General features: G+C 35.1%; 2 protein-coding genes across 9 annotated transcripts; one reads left to right on the top strand and one right to left on the bottom strand.

Annotated features, from left to right (window-relative positions):
• The first annotated feature begins 135 nt into the window (after window positions 1–135).
• Window positions 136–3,351, top strand: LOC130724520 (1-aminocyclopropane-1-carboxylate oxidase homolog 1-like). Its single transcript, XM_057575760.1, has 3 exons — window positions 136–824; window positions 1,266–1,587; window positions 2,928–3,351. The coding sequence occupies exons 1-3, from the start codon at window positions 304–306 to the stop codon at window positions 3,186–3,188; spliced, it is 1,104 nt and encodes a 367-aa protein (XP_057431743.1). The 5' UTR covers window positions 136–303; the 3' UTR covers window positions 3,189–3,351.
• Window positions 3,352–6,861: 3,510 nt separating this feature from the next.
• On the bottom strand, window positions 6,862–16,242 carry LOC130724481 (uncharacterized). 8 transcript variants are annotated; one of them, XM_057575705.1, is made up of 13 exons: window positions 15,921–16,241; window positions 15,723–15,811; window positions 14,945–14,990; window positions 14,287–14,346; window positions 11,450–13,789; window positions 11,070–11,371; window positions 10,891–10,996; window positions 10,172–10,818; window positions 9,769–9,903; window positions 9,440–9,681; window positions 9,153–9,368; window positions 8,989–9,081; window positions 8,804–8,906 (listed from the first exon to the last, which is right to left on the bottom strand). In XM_057575705.1, the coding sequence occupies exons 5-6, from the start codon at window positions 13,039–13,041 to the stop codon at window positions 11,284–11,286; spliced, it is 1,680 nt and encodes a 559-aa protein (XP_057431688.1). In that variant the 5' UTR covers window positions 13,042–13,789; window positions 14,287–14,346; window positions 14,945–14,990; window positions 15,723–15,811; window positions 15,921–16,241; the 3' UTR covers window positions 8,804–8,906; window positions 8,989–9,081; window positions 9,153–9,368; window positions 9,440–9,681; window positions 9,769–9,903; window positions 10,172–10,818; window positions 10,891–10,996; window positions 11,070–11,283. The 8 variants fall into 8 exon arrangements, 7 of the variants coding, with proteins under 7 accessions (XP_057431692.1, XP_057431688.1, XP_057431689.1 ...); XM_057575706.1 differs by having other exon boundaries at window positions 10,891–11,005; window positions 14,282–14,346; window positions 15,921–16,240; XM_057575704.1 differs by having other exon boundaries at window positions 14,282–14,346; window positions 15,921–16,240.
• Between the last annotated feature and the right edge of the window lie 1,133 nt (window positions 16,243–17,375).

The following is a 17,375-nucleotide window of genomic DNA, read 5'->3' as shown; positions in this document are numbered from 1 at the left end:
GGCATGCGAAAAGTCCTTTGCTCTTACCTACTATGATTTTGAAGTCACTCTTTTGAGAAAATAAATAGTTGGGATACGGGTGTTTCTTTGGTTCATGCAAGTTTCTGTCCTTTCAAATTGGTACAAGAAAGGGATATATTACCCGCTACTCATTTTTGTTTAGTTTTAGAATTATTTTCACCACTTGCTCCCAATGCACAGTTTGAGTCATTGACTCACCTTAGAAGCCACCATTTATACTCAACATTGATTCTACCTTTTGTGATAAAAAAGAAGCAGAAAGCACGTTAATTCTCTCTCAACATGGTGGTAAAAAACACAAACAAGTTAGAGGAAGTCACAGATTCCACTCACTATGATAGGGAAGCTGAAGTGAAAGCCTTTGATGATGCGAAAACTGGTGTTAAAGGCCTTGTAGAGTGTGGGGTAACAAAGATCCCACGCATGTTCCATGCTAACAAGCACTTGGACATCACTCCTGAAAATTCCAAGTTGAGTAGTGTTCCCCTCATAGACCTCACTGATGAACATTCAGAGGTGATTGGAAAAATTAGAAGTGCATGTCATGAGTGGGGATTTTTCCAAGTGATTAATCATGGAATTCCGACTAGTGTCTTGGATGAGATGATTGATGGAATCAGGAGGTTTCATGAGCAGGATTCTGAGGTTAGAAAACAGTTCCATTCCAGGGATTTGAAGAAAAAAGTTATGTATTATACCAACATTAGCTTGTTTAGTGGCCAAACTGCTAATTGGAGAGATACAATTGGTTTTGCTGTTGCTCCTGATGCACCTAAACCAGATGAAATACCATCAGTATGCAGGTAATTTGGGATAAATACTAAATTTTCAGCTTTTCTATGATATATGAGTGAGCTTTGGTAAACAGCTTAAGCTCAAATAAATTGGTACAAGTACTTATTGCATAAACTATTCTGACCCACTTAGAAAATAAAAACAACTTTTAGGTAGGTCATAAGCTATTTACATAACCTAATACATGCTACGCCGTTTGGAAGAGCTTATTTGAGTTTATCGTAGCACATGCACATATGCAAGTATTTGAGAGAGCTTATTATTATCAGTTCTTAATTTAGTTATTTACTTAAACGCAAACAAGACACTTTTACAGGTAATCTAGTAGGTACTCAAGTTAGTAGATTGTCCTATTGTTGCATTACATGACATGGTACTCATGGCTCAGGTTCATGATCCTGTCCATTTGAATTATTTTAGTAATTGATGAGTTGAGTGTGTACTTGCAGAGACATTGTGATTGAGTATTCAAAAAGAATAAAGGAATTGGGTTTTACAATCCTTGAGTTATTGTCAGAGGCTCTGGGACTGAGCCCTTCTTACCTCAAAGAACTGAATTGTGCTGAAGGACTCTTCGGTTTGGGTCACTACTTTCCACCATGCCCTGAACCTGAATTAGCTATTGGTACTACCAAGCATACTGATGGTAACTTCATTACATTACTTCTCCAAGACCAACTTGGTGGTCTACAAGTTCTTCATGAGAATCAATGGGTAGATGTTCGTCCTGTACATGGAGCTCTTGTTGTAAACATAGGAGATCTTCTACAGGTAAACATTATAAGTCATCATCATAATTTTAGTTGTATGAGTAGGAACATCCGCATTCTGGTGGGACTAACTTTCTTATTTTTCACGTAAAACCTTGCTTGAGAATTGAGATGGATAAAGTAATTAAAAATTCTGTGAAATTTATTATTATTTTGATCAATCTCCTGATTTTATAAACTTTGCATAAGGCCTACCCTGATGAAGGATTGTTGACTAATATTATCAAACGTGTAAAATATGGCACAAGATTTGCCTCTATGCACTCTTGTATTTTATTATCCCTGCTTTAACTTTCAGTGGTTCAGATAATCTCATTCAGACACCCTTTTCTTTCAGCAGTTCGTGTACCACATCAGTTGGACTTTCCTTTTCGATAGCTACAAGTTAATATCTGTTACCAATTTGTTTTTATTTACTTGTCGAGAAAATGATGACACTTTCCTTCTTGTTTCTCAGTCTTGGACTTTTTCCTCCTCTTAACAGTTAGCACAGCTATGATCTTCCCTGTCTTTTCTTTTATTAATTTTAATCTAAGAAACATGTTTCTTGACAATAAAGGTACAATTATATTTATATTTACCTATAAAGGGAAGATTTGGTGCTATAAATTTTTGTTATGTGCGAGGCTCAAGAAGGGTCAGACTCACATTTTGGATCTAATGTAGGTAGTTTTACCTAGCATTTTTTTCATGAAAGAGGCCTAACTCAACCCAAAAGCTAGCTCAAGAGTTAATGTTTGCACAACCATATGGTATTAGAGCCTATCCTAAATCCATTTGTTGTGGAGACCCCCCGAAATTGGACCACCCTTTAATGTTAATTCACGCTCCAGATGTCCAGCCTTGGGCGTGAGGGGGTGTGTTAGAAGTCCCACATTGGTTAGAGATGTGGCCAACCAAATGCTTTGGTAGAGCAACCCTCAACTCTTGAGCTAGCTTTTGGGTTGAGTTAGACCTTTTTATAAATTTAGAGTCACGTGACAGCAACCTTACCGTTACATCGAGCCTGACCCTCCCTCAAGTAAAAATAATTGATTTTTTTTATGTTATCCTATGACCATTGTGACTGCCAACATAGAATATTGGTTGTTGTCATGAATGATAACCAGTTTGATTCTTGAAAATTTGACATTTCTTTCATCTATTCTATCCTTCTTAAAGTTCAATATATGATTAAACCAAATAATTGATGAACCACTCTCTGATTGTGTTTTTTCACCGCATAAACCTCTTTTATCAAACACTTCAAAACATCATGAAACAAAATTAGTGACAGCTTCTTCATTGACACAGTTTGTGAGAATAGAGTAATATTTATCAATTTCTTTTGTATTGGTGCAGCTTATGACAAATGACAGGTTTGTCAGTGTGTATCACCGGGTCTTAGCACAGAACATAGGGCCAAGAATTTCTATAGCAAGCTTCTTTGTGAATTCCCTTGACCCAATTGAAGGTACATCAAAGGTTTATGGTCCAATTAAGGAACTGCTTTCAGAAGAAAACCAACCAATCTACAAGGATGTTACCATCAAAGATTTCATGGCACATTATTATGCAAAGGGCCTTGATGGGAACTCTTCCTTGGAGCCCTTCAGGTTGTGAATTGAACATGGGAATGCACTCTTGATATCATTCCTATGGAGCTGGCTGTAATATACCTGAATAAAATGCCAGTTTCTGGTTTTCCATGATAAGTGACATTTATCATTATTTACATAATGTTTTGGAAAAATGAAATAAATGAATAATATATGTGTTGATTAAATGCACAATGTATGGAATGAAATGTACCTTGTACTCATTCATGACTTCATGTCATCAAATGTTTATGTATATGAGGTAAAAAGAGAATTAGCGAGAACAAACTAGCTAAGACTAAAACAGAATTAGTAACTAACAAACTAGATTCTTATAAAATACAAGTGACCTGTGTAATTAATACTCCAATACCCCCAAGAGATGGAGAGTGAATATTAATCAGTCACAACTTGGAAAGAAGATAAGAGAGGTTGAGGATCCAAGGGCTTGGTGAATATGTCTAGTTGATTGGAAGATGAAACCGATATCAAATGGAAGAGCTTGGCTTGAAGTTTTTTCACGCACAACGTGCCAATGATCTCAGTATGTTTGGTCACTTGGCGGGTTTGTCAAAACTCTTTAGCAGTAATATGGCGATCTGATTGGCTATCGCAGTACAGCATAATGAGTTGAAGGAAAGGTGAGCCATTGAAGCTCACAAAAAGTGTTGGTCAGGTTCTATACTCAGGTTCATAGGAAGATACCACAATTGTTTGTTTCTTAATTATATTTCCATAAATCAGAGACTCACCAGAAAAATACAAAATCCTCTTACAGATTCCATGTAGAGGAATGTATTGATGATTAAGTGGTTTAGAGCTCTAGCTATCAGAGATAACACAACAACACTGCCAATCTTCTTATTAGTCCCTACACTAAGAGGAAAAAACCTTTTCTAAATTACATAAGCTATAATATCAAGGTTTTAAACTATTTACACAAGTTTCTCTACATGCTATCTAATAAGCTTTTATAACATGTTTGGACCAACTTTGCATTTGACGGCGCAACCGGGAGGCATGTAGTCATAAATGCCGGCGACACCAACATAAATGGTGGACGAGGGGATGTAGAAGAGGCGGCATTAGAGCGTGTAGCCAACGGCTTGGCGAAAACTCTCTTGGGTGTTGACAACGGAGAGGAGGGACTGGAGGGAGCGCTCAATGGAGGACATCTCGAGCTTCTAGGCGTTGAGCGACGCAACAGCTGCATTGATGTCAGCGCTGCCCTAGGTCTCGACATTGGATTGCAGTGTTTTAAGACTCGGCTCGAACCGGCCGGTCCGACCGGTTGGACCGGGACTTGGTGACGTGACCGGTCCGAGCCACACTTCTGATCGGTTGAGCATTCCACCCGGCTTGAACCGGTTTGAACCGGCCGGTTCAGTGGTTAACTCGGTGACTCGGCCGGTTTTTTATCAAACCGGCGAGTCACCAGTTTTTTTTTTTGTTGACAATGGGTCTTTGATTGTCCAATACTTTTTTACAAGTTTGATTGTCCAATATTATCTATTATATTGGGCCTTCGATTTTTTAAATTTTGTTGACAGCATCTAGGCCCAATTCATCTTGATTTAGTTATCCAGCAATCCATTTAATTCTAAAAAATTGAAATTATCATGAAAAAGGTGGTGGGGAGGACTCGAAGACAAGATCTGAAGGAAGAAGTGCAATACTCTTACCAATACACCACCTCTAATTTATTGATCTCTAAACGTGATTCATTATATATATTTTAACTTTATATTGTATTGTACTTTTCTTTACTTTTTAATACACACCGAGTCAAACATTCGAACCGGTGACTCACTGGTCCGACCAGTGACTCATTGACTCAGTACCCCCACCGAGTCGATGACCGAGCCGAGTTTTAAAACACTGTTGGATTGCTTCTCGGCTATAGAGACCTGGGAAGTATAATGCTTAATTGTCAGGCTCATTCACTAATATGCACAAATGTAAACACTTTACTAAGTAACAACTTAAGAATGATACTTTAAGCAAGAACATAACAAAACTGTAAAAAAACTGTTATTAATGCCACCAATTTAAGAATGATATGAACAGAGACACTTGAAAAGGTTTGAATGCCACCAATATTCGAAGAATCAACTAAAAATCTTATGAAAATTAGAGTCTCGGTTACTTCTCCGAATATGTGGTGGCCGTCAAACCTTCTTTGAGCATCTAAAAATTCAATGAAGTTCTTGGTGTAAGTTGATGTTGCAGGTGAGTTTTATTAGTGTTGCTTGACAAGGTATTTATAGTATTTTAGTTAACATCTAAATTTAAAAGATACATAAATATAGGATCACTTAGTTACTACGTACTAGGCACTTATTTCTGCTTCTATTGGCGTTATCTCTTAGATAACAAATCCTCTAATTCAAACATAATTGTATTCTGATTTATTTATTCTTATCTCTAGCTACTTGCTGTTAGGCTGACTCCTTATCTCTAGGCTAACAACAGGTGTTCTGTTACAGTAGGCTAACCACATATTGATTTTGTTACACACTATATATTGTTTTTTTTTCTGAACGTATTCTATATATTGTTTTTTTTTTTGAAACTGTATTCTATATATTGTTTTTACTTATTAACACTATAATGATTATCATTATTTTTTGAACGATATAATGATTATCATTATTAATTTGTTTTTAGTTTGTTTTGAAAGTAATAAAACTTAAATTTATGATTAGAAAAGAAAGAAAGTTAAAATAAAACTTATATGTATGTAGTTTATCCAAATATTAGGAACGAAAGTATTTTTCTCACCACGAGGATGATTTGATTAATTGAAATTCCGAAATGGTTGTTATTAATGGAATTAATGAATCGCAGGATATCTTGACTAATTCTGTAATTCAAAATTGGAATTTTTTTTAATTATGGAAAAGGTTGTTAATAATGGAATTAATAAACCAAGAATAGCTATTTTTATGGGGGAGTTATTATGGTGTCAGGGGAGAAGAAGGGAGAAGAATCTGTTCTGGAAAATTTTGCTGCCTCAAGTGGGGATCAATGGTTCTAGAACTTTTTCCCTAGTTTTTTGGGTCTGATCTTTTCTCTTTCAGGCCTTTTTCGGTGGAGGCCCATGTTCTCTTTGTTAGAATTAGAGAAGCAATGAGAGAGAAGAGAGAAATAGAAATATAACAGAAAATGTATTATTGATAATCTGAGTGATTACAGAAGATGTGATATCCTTATATAGAAGAACAGGAGAATACCAACAGCTGTAACATACAACTGACATAAATAGGAGAATACAACACTACAAAAAACACGGGATTTAGCGGCGGTTAATTTTTCCTTTAGCGGCGGTTATAAACGCCACTAAAACCCTTGGCGTCGGTTAAAAAAACGACGTAAAAACTGGCGACGCTAAATATTTGGAGGCGGTTTTTTTTGCGGCGGTTGTAACCGCCGCTAAATATATGTGGCTTATTGCGTCGGTTATAACCGACGCAAAATCTAAAATTTTTGTTTTTAGTTTTATTTCCTTTAGTGGCGGCTTTAACCGCCGCTATATACATTTGCGATTGCGAGGTTTATATTTAACCCAGATAGTAGGTGCGTTTTTTTTTTTCTGATTTCTTTTCCTCACAATTTCTTATTTATTAAAATTCATCTTTAAGCTATATTAGTTTTTTCTACCATTATATGATAAACTAAATAGATAAACATCATATATATGATAAAATTAAAAGGTTCATTAAATGATGATAAAACATAATAGTATTACATAAGATAGTCTTCTAAGAAAAGTGTACTACAAAATAAACAATAGCAAAACCTGCAACAGTAGGGAGGTAAACGTCTAAGACAACAAAATACTAATTAAAAGTCTTCTCATCAAGGCTAGGATAAGTTTCATTGAATTGAATAAGTACTTCCTAGTAAACTAGATATCCATATCAACCTCGAACATTATTTGGTTCATTTGCTTCATCATTTTGTGATTGATTAGCTTCTCCTTGAGTTGGAAATTGGGCAACAACATCTTGCACTATTGTCTGCAAAAAAACAAAAACACAAATAAGACACTAAAGATTGAATCAACGAATTGCAAAACTAAAAATTTCAAAGCACATCAACCAATCACTCGAATTCACAACCCAACCATCAAAACTTCTGCACCCAAACATTAATAATATACATAGCATTTCAATTTCAGCAGATGGTTTTGCATTATACAATGTTAATTCTACAGGAAACTTAAAATTAAATAAAGTTACATAACAATGAACTAATTCATAAAATACCAGAGCATATCCCTTATGAACATCCTAAGTATGGTCATAGGACATTACAACAAGCTAAAGAACTTCAAAATTGTGCGTGTTTTTTATGATATACATCATGATCAGGATCTGAAGCTTGTACATAATATTTAAGATGATTGTTATATTCCAAATGAAACAAGCAATATTCAATTCCAGTAAGTATCATGACAGATACGCACAAAATAAAGTTACTACTGCCCAACACAAATTATGCAGAAAAATTGTTAAGCTGAGAGGCAAAGTGGTTTTGGTTTGATGAGAAATTAAAACAGATATCACCCTGAAGCAATTTTTCTACGTTTCACTTAAAGTAGCGAATCAACTGAGAATGAATGAAACAAGCAAAATATCAAACAAAATGAAAGCTAAATTCTAAAGACTTAAAATAATCCAACAGCATCCGCATAGCCCATTCCTACACACTACAACACTAAAAGGCCCGCTAAAAGACAAAACTCCATTATATTCCTTTCACCTGCACTGAGACCACGACCAACAAACAACAAGAAGGCAGCAAGAAAATGATAACAACACCTAGATAATTACCAACAAAAAGCCAATCTCAATTTAACATGTACATACTTAAGATTACTATGTTATATTCCCAATGAACCAAGCAACATTCAATTCCAATAAGTATCATGAGAATACGCACAAAATAAAGTTACTACTTCCAGAATGAGAAATTAACACTGAAACATATATCACCTTGAAGCATGATAATTTTTCTATATATTTCAGTAGCCAATCAATTGACAATGCAAGTTCCAAAAAAGTTGAGGCAAATGAAAATGTTACAAAAGAAATAAGATGTACAGTATACATAGCATGCAATTCAAATATCAATGCAAAAAACACCAAATCACACTAATGAGTGAATGGAAAAAACTTACTTCACTTGTAACTGAGGAAACTGAAGCAGGTAAAGGCACATTTGTCTGCTGACATAGAAGGGCGATTGTGTTTGCCATTTCTTTAATCAACTGGGAATCTGATGCCACTTTTGATTGTAATTTATCAACCTCAAATTGCAACTGCATGTCAGTGGCACTAGCAGTAGAAGAGGAGGGAGTAGTGCCACAAAATCTTTCAATTCTAGACCCAAAAACTTGGGAAGGACACACTCCAAAAGACATGCCCCGAACTCTCCCACAACGTTCTGGTCCTAAGACTTGTCCAAGAGAATCATTTTGAGATGGCTTAGCTGAGGTGGTGCCTTGGCTTTCAATGTTACAAATCTTTTCCTGCATGAGTTTACAATGATAATAAAAACAACACTTAAATAATGATTGTACAAGTATAGCTTGTGCATCCTAAATAACAAATTACAATTACAATAAAAAAAAACCTACACATATAGTCTGTGCTTCTTCATTAATAAATGACCCATTATGCTTCTTATGAGTTTCAACATATAAAACTCCTCTGCTAATTTCTTTATTTGTCTTTGCCTCCTATTAAAAAATACATGTTAATCGTTAGTATCAAAATATAATAAAACAACAAGTAAATGTAACTCAATAAAATCATTGTAACCATTTCATATTTTCTTCTCTTAAGCTTCTTTGATCCACCAGTGTGATTAATAGTGAGTTTGCTTCTATTCTTTTGGTTTTTTTCACACATTTCCTGTAAACATGAAAATAAGTAATTAGACTTACTATGGTTTCAATCTAAAACACTGTAGTTCAAAGTAATACCTTAGTCTTCCGTTTGGAACGGTAAATAAGATACTCAGCCCAATCATCTTTAGGAATTGAAAGTGGAGGGTTAGCAATATTCTCTTCAAAACTTTTCTTCTTGCGATAGTATTTTGCATACAATCTAAGTCAAAAACTCCTCCACTTCTTCCCAATGTCCTTCATAATGTAAGAACGTGCAGCATCTTCAAAACGTTCATCCCAATAAAATTTTTCCTTAAAAAACATTAAATGTTAGTTACAATAAAACTGAATTTCATAATTCAAAAATTGCTTCACATTCATACCTTAATAGTATTATCCCATGCTGCATCTTTCTTAACCTTTGAAACAGCCGGCCAATTCTCATAGCGTATGGGAAAGGCTACAAAGTCCCTTGACAATACACCAAGGCATCCTCCCAATAAGCCATCAACTTTTGTTCCCATTGGTACAGCTCCATCAAAAGGAATTATTACCTTTTCACCAGGAGGGAGCTTCCAAACTTCTGTTACCTTTAAATCCTTTTCTTTAATATTCCCTTGTGAATCTAACAAAAAAATACACAAAATCACATACATTATATATTTGTCTAACACTAATTTATAAAGCACTACTAAATTACAAAAAATCATACCTATCACTTGAACTGTCCAAGACCGGCCACTGTCTTCTTCATTACATTGGACTTCAGTTTCATGGTCTGAGTGTATTGTATCAGTGTCCAAGTCAGCATCAAGCAAATCAGGATCATTGTTGTTTGATGCCATACCTTCATTCATTATGAGAACAACACAAGAATTAAGAAGATTCAATTAAGAGCTAAGAAAGGTAAAGCAAGGCATGCAACAAATTAAACTTAAAAAAGAAGAAAGGAATATAACCAAGTTAACCTTTTACAACAATTGCCATATTACAATTTTATTGGACATGTATAAAAAATCATAGAAGGAAGCACAAAAGGTGCTTCAACCCAAATACAAGAATAAAGTAATATTACAAAATGATATCAAGAAGCTAATGCCTTTAAAACCAATTACAATTAGTCAAATTCTACATTCAATCCAGGCCTTGACAATTGTACATCCATGTTGCCCTCAGGCCAACCCATGGCTAAGTCTTGTGGTTGAAAAGGTTCACTTTCATATATGGCATCTTCAGCATCTTCGCCCATATCATAAAGGTCTCTTGGTTTTATATGTACCGGGGTACACCATCCTTTGTCCTTTTTGTCCTCCACGAAATAAACCAATTGAGCTTCAGAAGCCTCAATATACGGCTCATCATCTTCCCGTTCGCCAGTATGAATCAGATGAGAAAAGTTGATTGAGGTGAAACCTAATGCATCTTTCTTCACATGTCTAAAGTGTGTAGTATTGACCCATTAACATTTGAATAAAGTCACCGCAAATCGGCCATAATAGTTTAGTTCAATCATGTCAACTATTTTCCCATAATAAGGAACTAAACCTTCTCTTGGCCTATTATCGCTAGAACTTGCATAGCTTTTAGTTCCAAAGCTACAATATACACCACTATTTTGTGTTTTCAACAACTCCTCTCGTTGCAAGGTTCGAAACTTGTATCCGTTTACATTATATGCATTGAACCTCCTTGCTTGTTGAAGCGGGCCTCGAGCAAGTGCACGAAGATCATTAGAGTGTGATTCATTGGAATCATTTATGATCTGTCAAATAAAAATGTATCAGCGGATTACTTGCTAAAGCATAATACATCGTGTACAATTATGGCTACTTACACGATCATAAAACCAACTAACAATGCCTCGATGAACTGCCTTTTCTATTTCGCTTGATGAGCTTGTACGATCCCTTAACTTGAACTTGGTTATCAATCTAAATTCCCTATATAAACTGTGATTGTTAGTGAGATGATTAGATATTGAATGAGAAAAGATATGATATAAATCATACTTACTGAATAAAGCGTTCAACTTCTTTACAGTTAATCAACACATGTCGATGTGCCTGTAGTTTTTCTCTGGATGTTAAATTGAAATTGGTTGCAGCTCCAACTTGTTTACCAATACAAGGAAACAAAGTTGAAAGAGATGGAAGAGGTTCATCATCCACGCGCCTTGGTCGATTAAATCTGGTTTCTATCTCATTTTCTAGGTATCTTGAGCAAAATGTTAACATCTCTTCAGATCTCCAACCTTCAGCGATTGAGCCTTCAGGTTGTGTCTATTACGCACAAAAGATTTCAACTTTCCCAAAAACCTATTATGTAAAACAAATGAGTTTAATCTTAACATGCAAATAAAAATGTAATGAATGGGAAAAAATTAAGATGTATACCTCTCTATAGGGTACATCCAACGATAGTGCACGGGTCCTCCAAGTTTGGCTTCATCGACCAAGTGAACCATAAGGTGAATCATAACAGTGAAGAAGGATGGAGGGAACAACATTTCCAAATGACACATTGTAAGTTTGGTTCTTTCGTTGAGCTTGTCCAAATCTTTAGGATCAAGTACCTTGGCACATAATGATTTGAAAAATGAGCATACATCAACCAATATTGTAGAAACCTGGAGAGGTAACACATTCCTTATTGATAAAGGTAGCAGCTGCTCCATTAGAACATGAGAGTCGTGACTTTTCAGCCCAAAAATCTTATTTTGATGAGTGTCAATACACCTTGAAATATTGCTTGAATATCCATCTGACACTTTCACATCCTTCAAAATATTGAGCATAAGATTTATCTCCTCCTTTGTCATTGTAAACAAAGCTGCTGGACACTTTTTACCATCCTCTAAAGGCCAAAGGTCTCTCCTTATGCCCATTGCTTGCAAGTCCTTTCGGGCATCCACATGATCTTTTCGTTTGTCTTTATCATTCAACAAAGTAAAAATGATATTATCACACACATTTTTTTCAATGTGCATCACATCAAGATTATGACGCAACTTGTTAAACTCCCAATATGGAAGTTGAAAAAATATGCTTTTCTTCTTCCATTGTTGTGTTTGATTCCCATCAACCGTTTTCTTCTTACGAGTTCTCTTTTTTTTGCTAGATGACTCAGGATCAGGTTCAGGTTCTTTACCAAATGTGACAATTATATCTTTAACTTGATTTAAAATGTCTGAACCAGATAATGCTTTTGGTGGATCTCTAACTTCAACACTTCCATCAAATCGATTCTGACTTTTCTGAAATCGATGTCCGGTAGGCAAAAACCTACGATGTCCCATAAAACACGACTTTTTACTATATGGAAGACGAACAGGAACTGAATCAAAGTTACAAACAGGACAAGCTAGCCCAGTGTATGTGTTCCATCCAGATAAAACCCCAAGGCCAGGGAAATCACTTATGGTCCATAAAAGGCAAGCTCGCATAATGAATATTTCATTTCTTGAGGCATCATATGTCTCCACTCCATTTTCCCACAATTCTTTCAACTCTAAGATAAGTGGTTGCAAATGAATATCAATATCATTTCCAATTTGTCGCTTCCCAGGACTGATACTTGAAAGAATGAAATTCGTTGACTTCATGCAAGTCCACGGTGGGGTGTTGTAAGGAATAAGTACCACTGGCCAAATACTATAGCTATTACTCATTGAGCCAAAGGGATTGAACCCATCACTTGCTAAGCCAAGGCGTACATTTCGAGGGTCTCTAGCAAATTCAGGATGTGCCAAATCAAACTGCTTCCAGGCCTCAGAGTCTCTAGGATGCCTCATCATACCATCATTGTTATTTTCCTTAGCATGCCATGTCATGGTTTCAGCAGTTTTTGAAGACATGAATAATCTTTTCAACCTAGGGATCAAAGGAAAGTATCGTAGAATTTTTGCAGGTATCTTCCTCCTCTTAAGAAGTACATATATACCGACACTTCCATTTTTTTGGGAATCTTCCATCTTGATGCATTGCATACTTTACACTTCTCTTTATCTTTATCCTCCCCCCAATACAACATGCAATCATTTGGACATGCATGTATCTTAGTGTAATTAAGGCAAAGCTTGTCAACGGTTTTTCTCGCTTGATAACCAGACGATGGTATATTTGCTTGTTCAAAAGCATCGTGCAACAACTCAATAATCATATCCATAGCTTTGTCACTAACACCACAAAGGCTCTTGATGTGGAACAACTTAATTAAAAAGGAAAGTTTTGTATATTTTGTACATCCATCATACAAAACTTTCTCCCCATCTTTAAGTAGCTCATAAAACTCCTTGGCCTCACCTTGTATTCCCTGATTCAATTCTGGAATTGCGTTGTCATCCCCACTGCATTCTTCGTTTCGCACTTCAGGTTCTTCATTCATGTGATTAGAGATCCCAAAAGCATCATTTATCATACAATGAATTGGATCTTCATTATGAGGGCCCTCTTCTATTATTGGTGTTCTAACGGCAGATTCCTTTTCTCTTGTCTCCCCATGACGATACCAAAATGTGTAACCATCCGGAAATGGTTTGCATAACAAATGATCAAGCACCTAATCTCTCGTGAGCCGCTTATTAAAACCACACTTATCACAAGGACAGATTATTGTATTCAAACTGGAATTGTGTTCAAATGCAAAATCGAGAAAACCATTTAGTCCTGTAATATATTCAGCTGAATTTCGTGGCTTTTTAATCCAAGATTTATCCATCATTGAGTACTTGAATTCTGTTATGACCATATGAACAAATTACTACGAATAAATTACAAACATGATAGCTTAGTTAGGAAAAAAAATCTAAGTGGACAGTCAAGAATATTTAAATGTTACATAATACTTTGGTTAGAATTGCCATAAAACTATAAATATACAATGTCATTTCAAGTTCTACATCATGCATGTGATCAACAAACCATGCCATCAAACACTAAACTAGTCAGCAATCAACTCAATAAAATATGTTTAATATTCGAACAAAAGATCAATCTAATCACAATAACGGGCAAGCATTCAAAATGGGCCAACTGACAATGAAAATTAAAACTTCAAGGCAATTGAATTCTGAAAGCAATAAGGTGGCACATTTTTTAAATAAATAGAACCTAGTACTACTTGAATCTAAAAACATTACAACAAAAAAGAAAGAGCGTAAAATTGACATGGTACAGTTTCCATTTGATACTGAACAAGTGTATGTAAAAATAAAAGATAGAAGCTACCTTACGTCAGGATCAAAGTACCAAGATACACAACTCCAGAAAGAAAGAAAAGATATATTAAACCCCTGCAATTAGAGTTAAGAAATCAAGTAAGTCATCAAACTAATAAAAAATTAAAAAGTTGTTCACTCTAAGGTGATCTAAAAGCTTCACCAGCATTTCTTTAAAAATATATACTTATAGAAAAAGACAAAGCACATAAATCTAGTGAAGAAAATGAGAAGAGCTTTTATTTTGAGATCGTGAAAGAAGCCCTTTAAATTATATGTATTTTAATAGATAACCAAATCTATCTTAAAGCCTTTGTAACAGAATAGGTGGCCCAAGATGAACCATGTTTTACAATGCAATCCTTGATGAACCAATTGCCTAAACTCCACCAACTCTACGGCTACAAATGAATCTCCCACATTCTAAACCCATCACAACAGTATTACAAGTATGTTACTAGTGTAGGGAATGAATAAGAGCATTCATTTTGGAAGTCCAAAGGACTTTTGAATTCTTAAAAAGATAATCATAGGTTCATAAGTACATAGAATGAAAAAGATTAAGATAATCAAATAAATATTTACAAACATCAAAAGTCTAGTAACCAAATCATAAAATCAATTGAAGCGTGGAGCACATATCATATAGTTCACTAGTATTTTTCATGTTTACCTTGTCCTTAAATTCAGGATAACACCAAGAAGCCAACAACAGGTGACTGCATTAGAACGCAGTAGCATCATCAATAACTAGTAAATGTGTGTATAAACTATGACAATAAAACAAATCAATTGGTTCAAGAATTTTCATAACCATGTGCAACTTGGGCTCAAATGGGTCTGCATCATCATAGTAGGTCTGATTTCTATTATGAATGGGACTTGGACCCTGGGCACTACTTAAAAATGAGCTCTCTAAAGTAACACTATGGGCTTAAGTTGGGGCTGCTAATGATGAGGACAGTACCACGTGTTTTGTGGATAGCTGCTGCAATACTATATCTGATATATATTAGTTCCTTATGCTCCTAAGATTATATAATCATGTAGCTTGGTGGGAATAAGGTAGAATTTGTATGATAAGTATGGTAATCCTCCCTAATCTACCATTAGCTTCTCTTAACTTTTTATCATGGCAAACTTACTTCAACTTTCATCAAATTTTACACAAATGCACGAGACCATTGACTTAATAAATAAGCTAGATATGTAATAATATCTTCTACAATACAAAAATCCATCTATACCCGAAACACTACAACATAGCAGACCAACTCCCAGTGAACACTTTGAAGCACAAACTTAACCCAAAAAACAAACAGTAGAACATAGCAAAAGGAGAAAGAGTATGATATTGAAGCGCAATGAAGGAGCAAGGAAAGCATGGAACCAAAGCACCAAGGATTTTAAAAGCTACAAAGAAATTTACATTTGTAAAACGATGAACTCACCGCTTGCCTTCAAGCCAATAACGCACAAACCCAATACTGTCCTCTTCGAACTTCCTCCTCAAACGAAAAGACGACCACGCTGCCTTCCACTAGCAATTGCAAAATGACAAAAATTCAAGACCCACTTCTTGCCATGAACGACATAGTGAACAAAGGGAGTAAACAATGAACAAAGTCCAAGTCAAGAAGTGCAATTACCTGAGGAAGAAAACCCAGTGCAAAGGGAGATTTTTGGCGAGCAGAAACAGAGCTGGACCAGCGAACAGAGATGGAGCCTGAGAACAGCGATTGGAACAAGGAGCGAGAGGATCCTAAGCGGTGAAGGCTTATGCACCTGTTTGTCAACAACGAAATCAGAATTGGGTGAAGAGGTGGAGCGGTTACAAGGAAATAGGGAACATGGAGGGGAAATAGGGAACATGGAGGGGAAATAGGGTTTCTATTGTTAATAAATTGGAGAGGGCGCGAGGAATATAAGTTCTCGCCGCGTCTTGGAGCGAAGCGTGGATTCATGAATATTTTAATATTAAACATTAGCGGCGGTTATACCGCCGCTATCAATTTCTCAACCGCCGCTAAGTCACAAAACTAAATATTAACTTAGCGTTTTAGCGGCGGCTGCACTAACCGACACTAAAAAACCGCCGCTAAATCCCGTTTTTTTTGTAGTGCAAACAGCTGCATATGTCAGCTGTCATAACTACTCAAAAGTTGATGCAGCAGCATAGTAAATACAAACACAATATATTATAACACTTTTTAACCTATTTGGAGCTGGTTAGTGCTAGTGATGAATATGATGTCGCTTCTTGTGAAGTTAAATATTTCGACCAAAAGCAAAAATATTAACTATTGACCTAAAGTTGGGAAAAATAAAAATTGTACATAGTAATATATTTTATATAGATTAAATATTGAAATTAGTCAAGTTAAATGTCTTTTGTAAATATATATTTTAGAAGTTATTAAAAAATTAAATGATTATGTGTAGGTTGTTTAATGAATTTTTCTTCTTCTGAATAATAATGTGAAAAAAGAAGTTTATTTAGCAAACGGGGTAGTTTTTCAGAAAAGGCCACACCGTTGTGATACCGTTGCTAAACCGTGGCCAAAAGTCTGAAAAGGCAACGCGTTCCTAAGCGTGGGCAGAACCCCGAGTTTTCCATATTTTTTTATTTTTGTATAATTTGATGAGTTTACTATTTTTATTTGTGCTCTTTATAAATATTTATTTTAAATAAAAAATAAATATGGGGTTTTTTAAATTTATTTTAAATATTTATAAAGAACACAAATAACAATAATTAATTCATGAAATTTTACATATATATAACAATTTTAGTGAAAATATCTAAATAAAGAGAAAAGCCCAGATTTAATTTAGTTCATTAAAATAAATATCTATAAATAACACAAATAAATATAGTAAACTCATATATATGAAATTATACAAAAATATAATAATTTATTTCTCATAAGTTAATATAATTTATACAAATTTTTTAGAAAAAAAAAGTTTGGTGTGAATGTAAAGAAACTTTAGGCAACATAAAACTGTAGCCTTTTTAGAAACCGAGGTTCTGGCCACACGTTCGGAAAAGCGTTTTGTTTACAGACTTTAGGCCATGATTTACCGTCCGTGGCATAGCGCAC

Source organism: Lotus japonicus, chromosome 6 (assembly GCF_012489685.1).
Source record: "Lotus japonicus ecotype B-129 chromosome 6, LjGifu_v1.2".
NCBI classification, from domain to species: domain Eukaryota; kingdom Viridiplantae; phylum Streptophyta; class Magnoliopsida; order Fabales; family Fabaceae; genus Lotus; species Lotus japonicus.
Note: the sequence above shows the minus strand (reverse complement) of the source record. Positions and strands in the feature narration are given on the sequence as shown.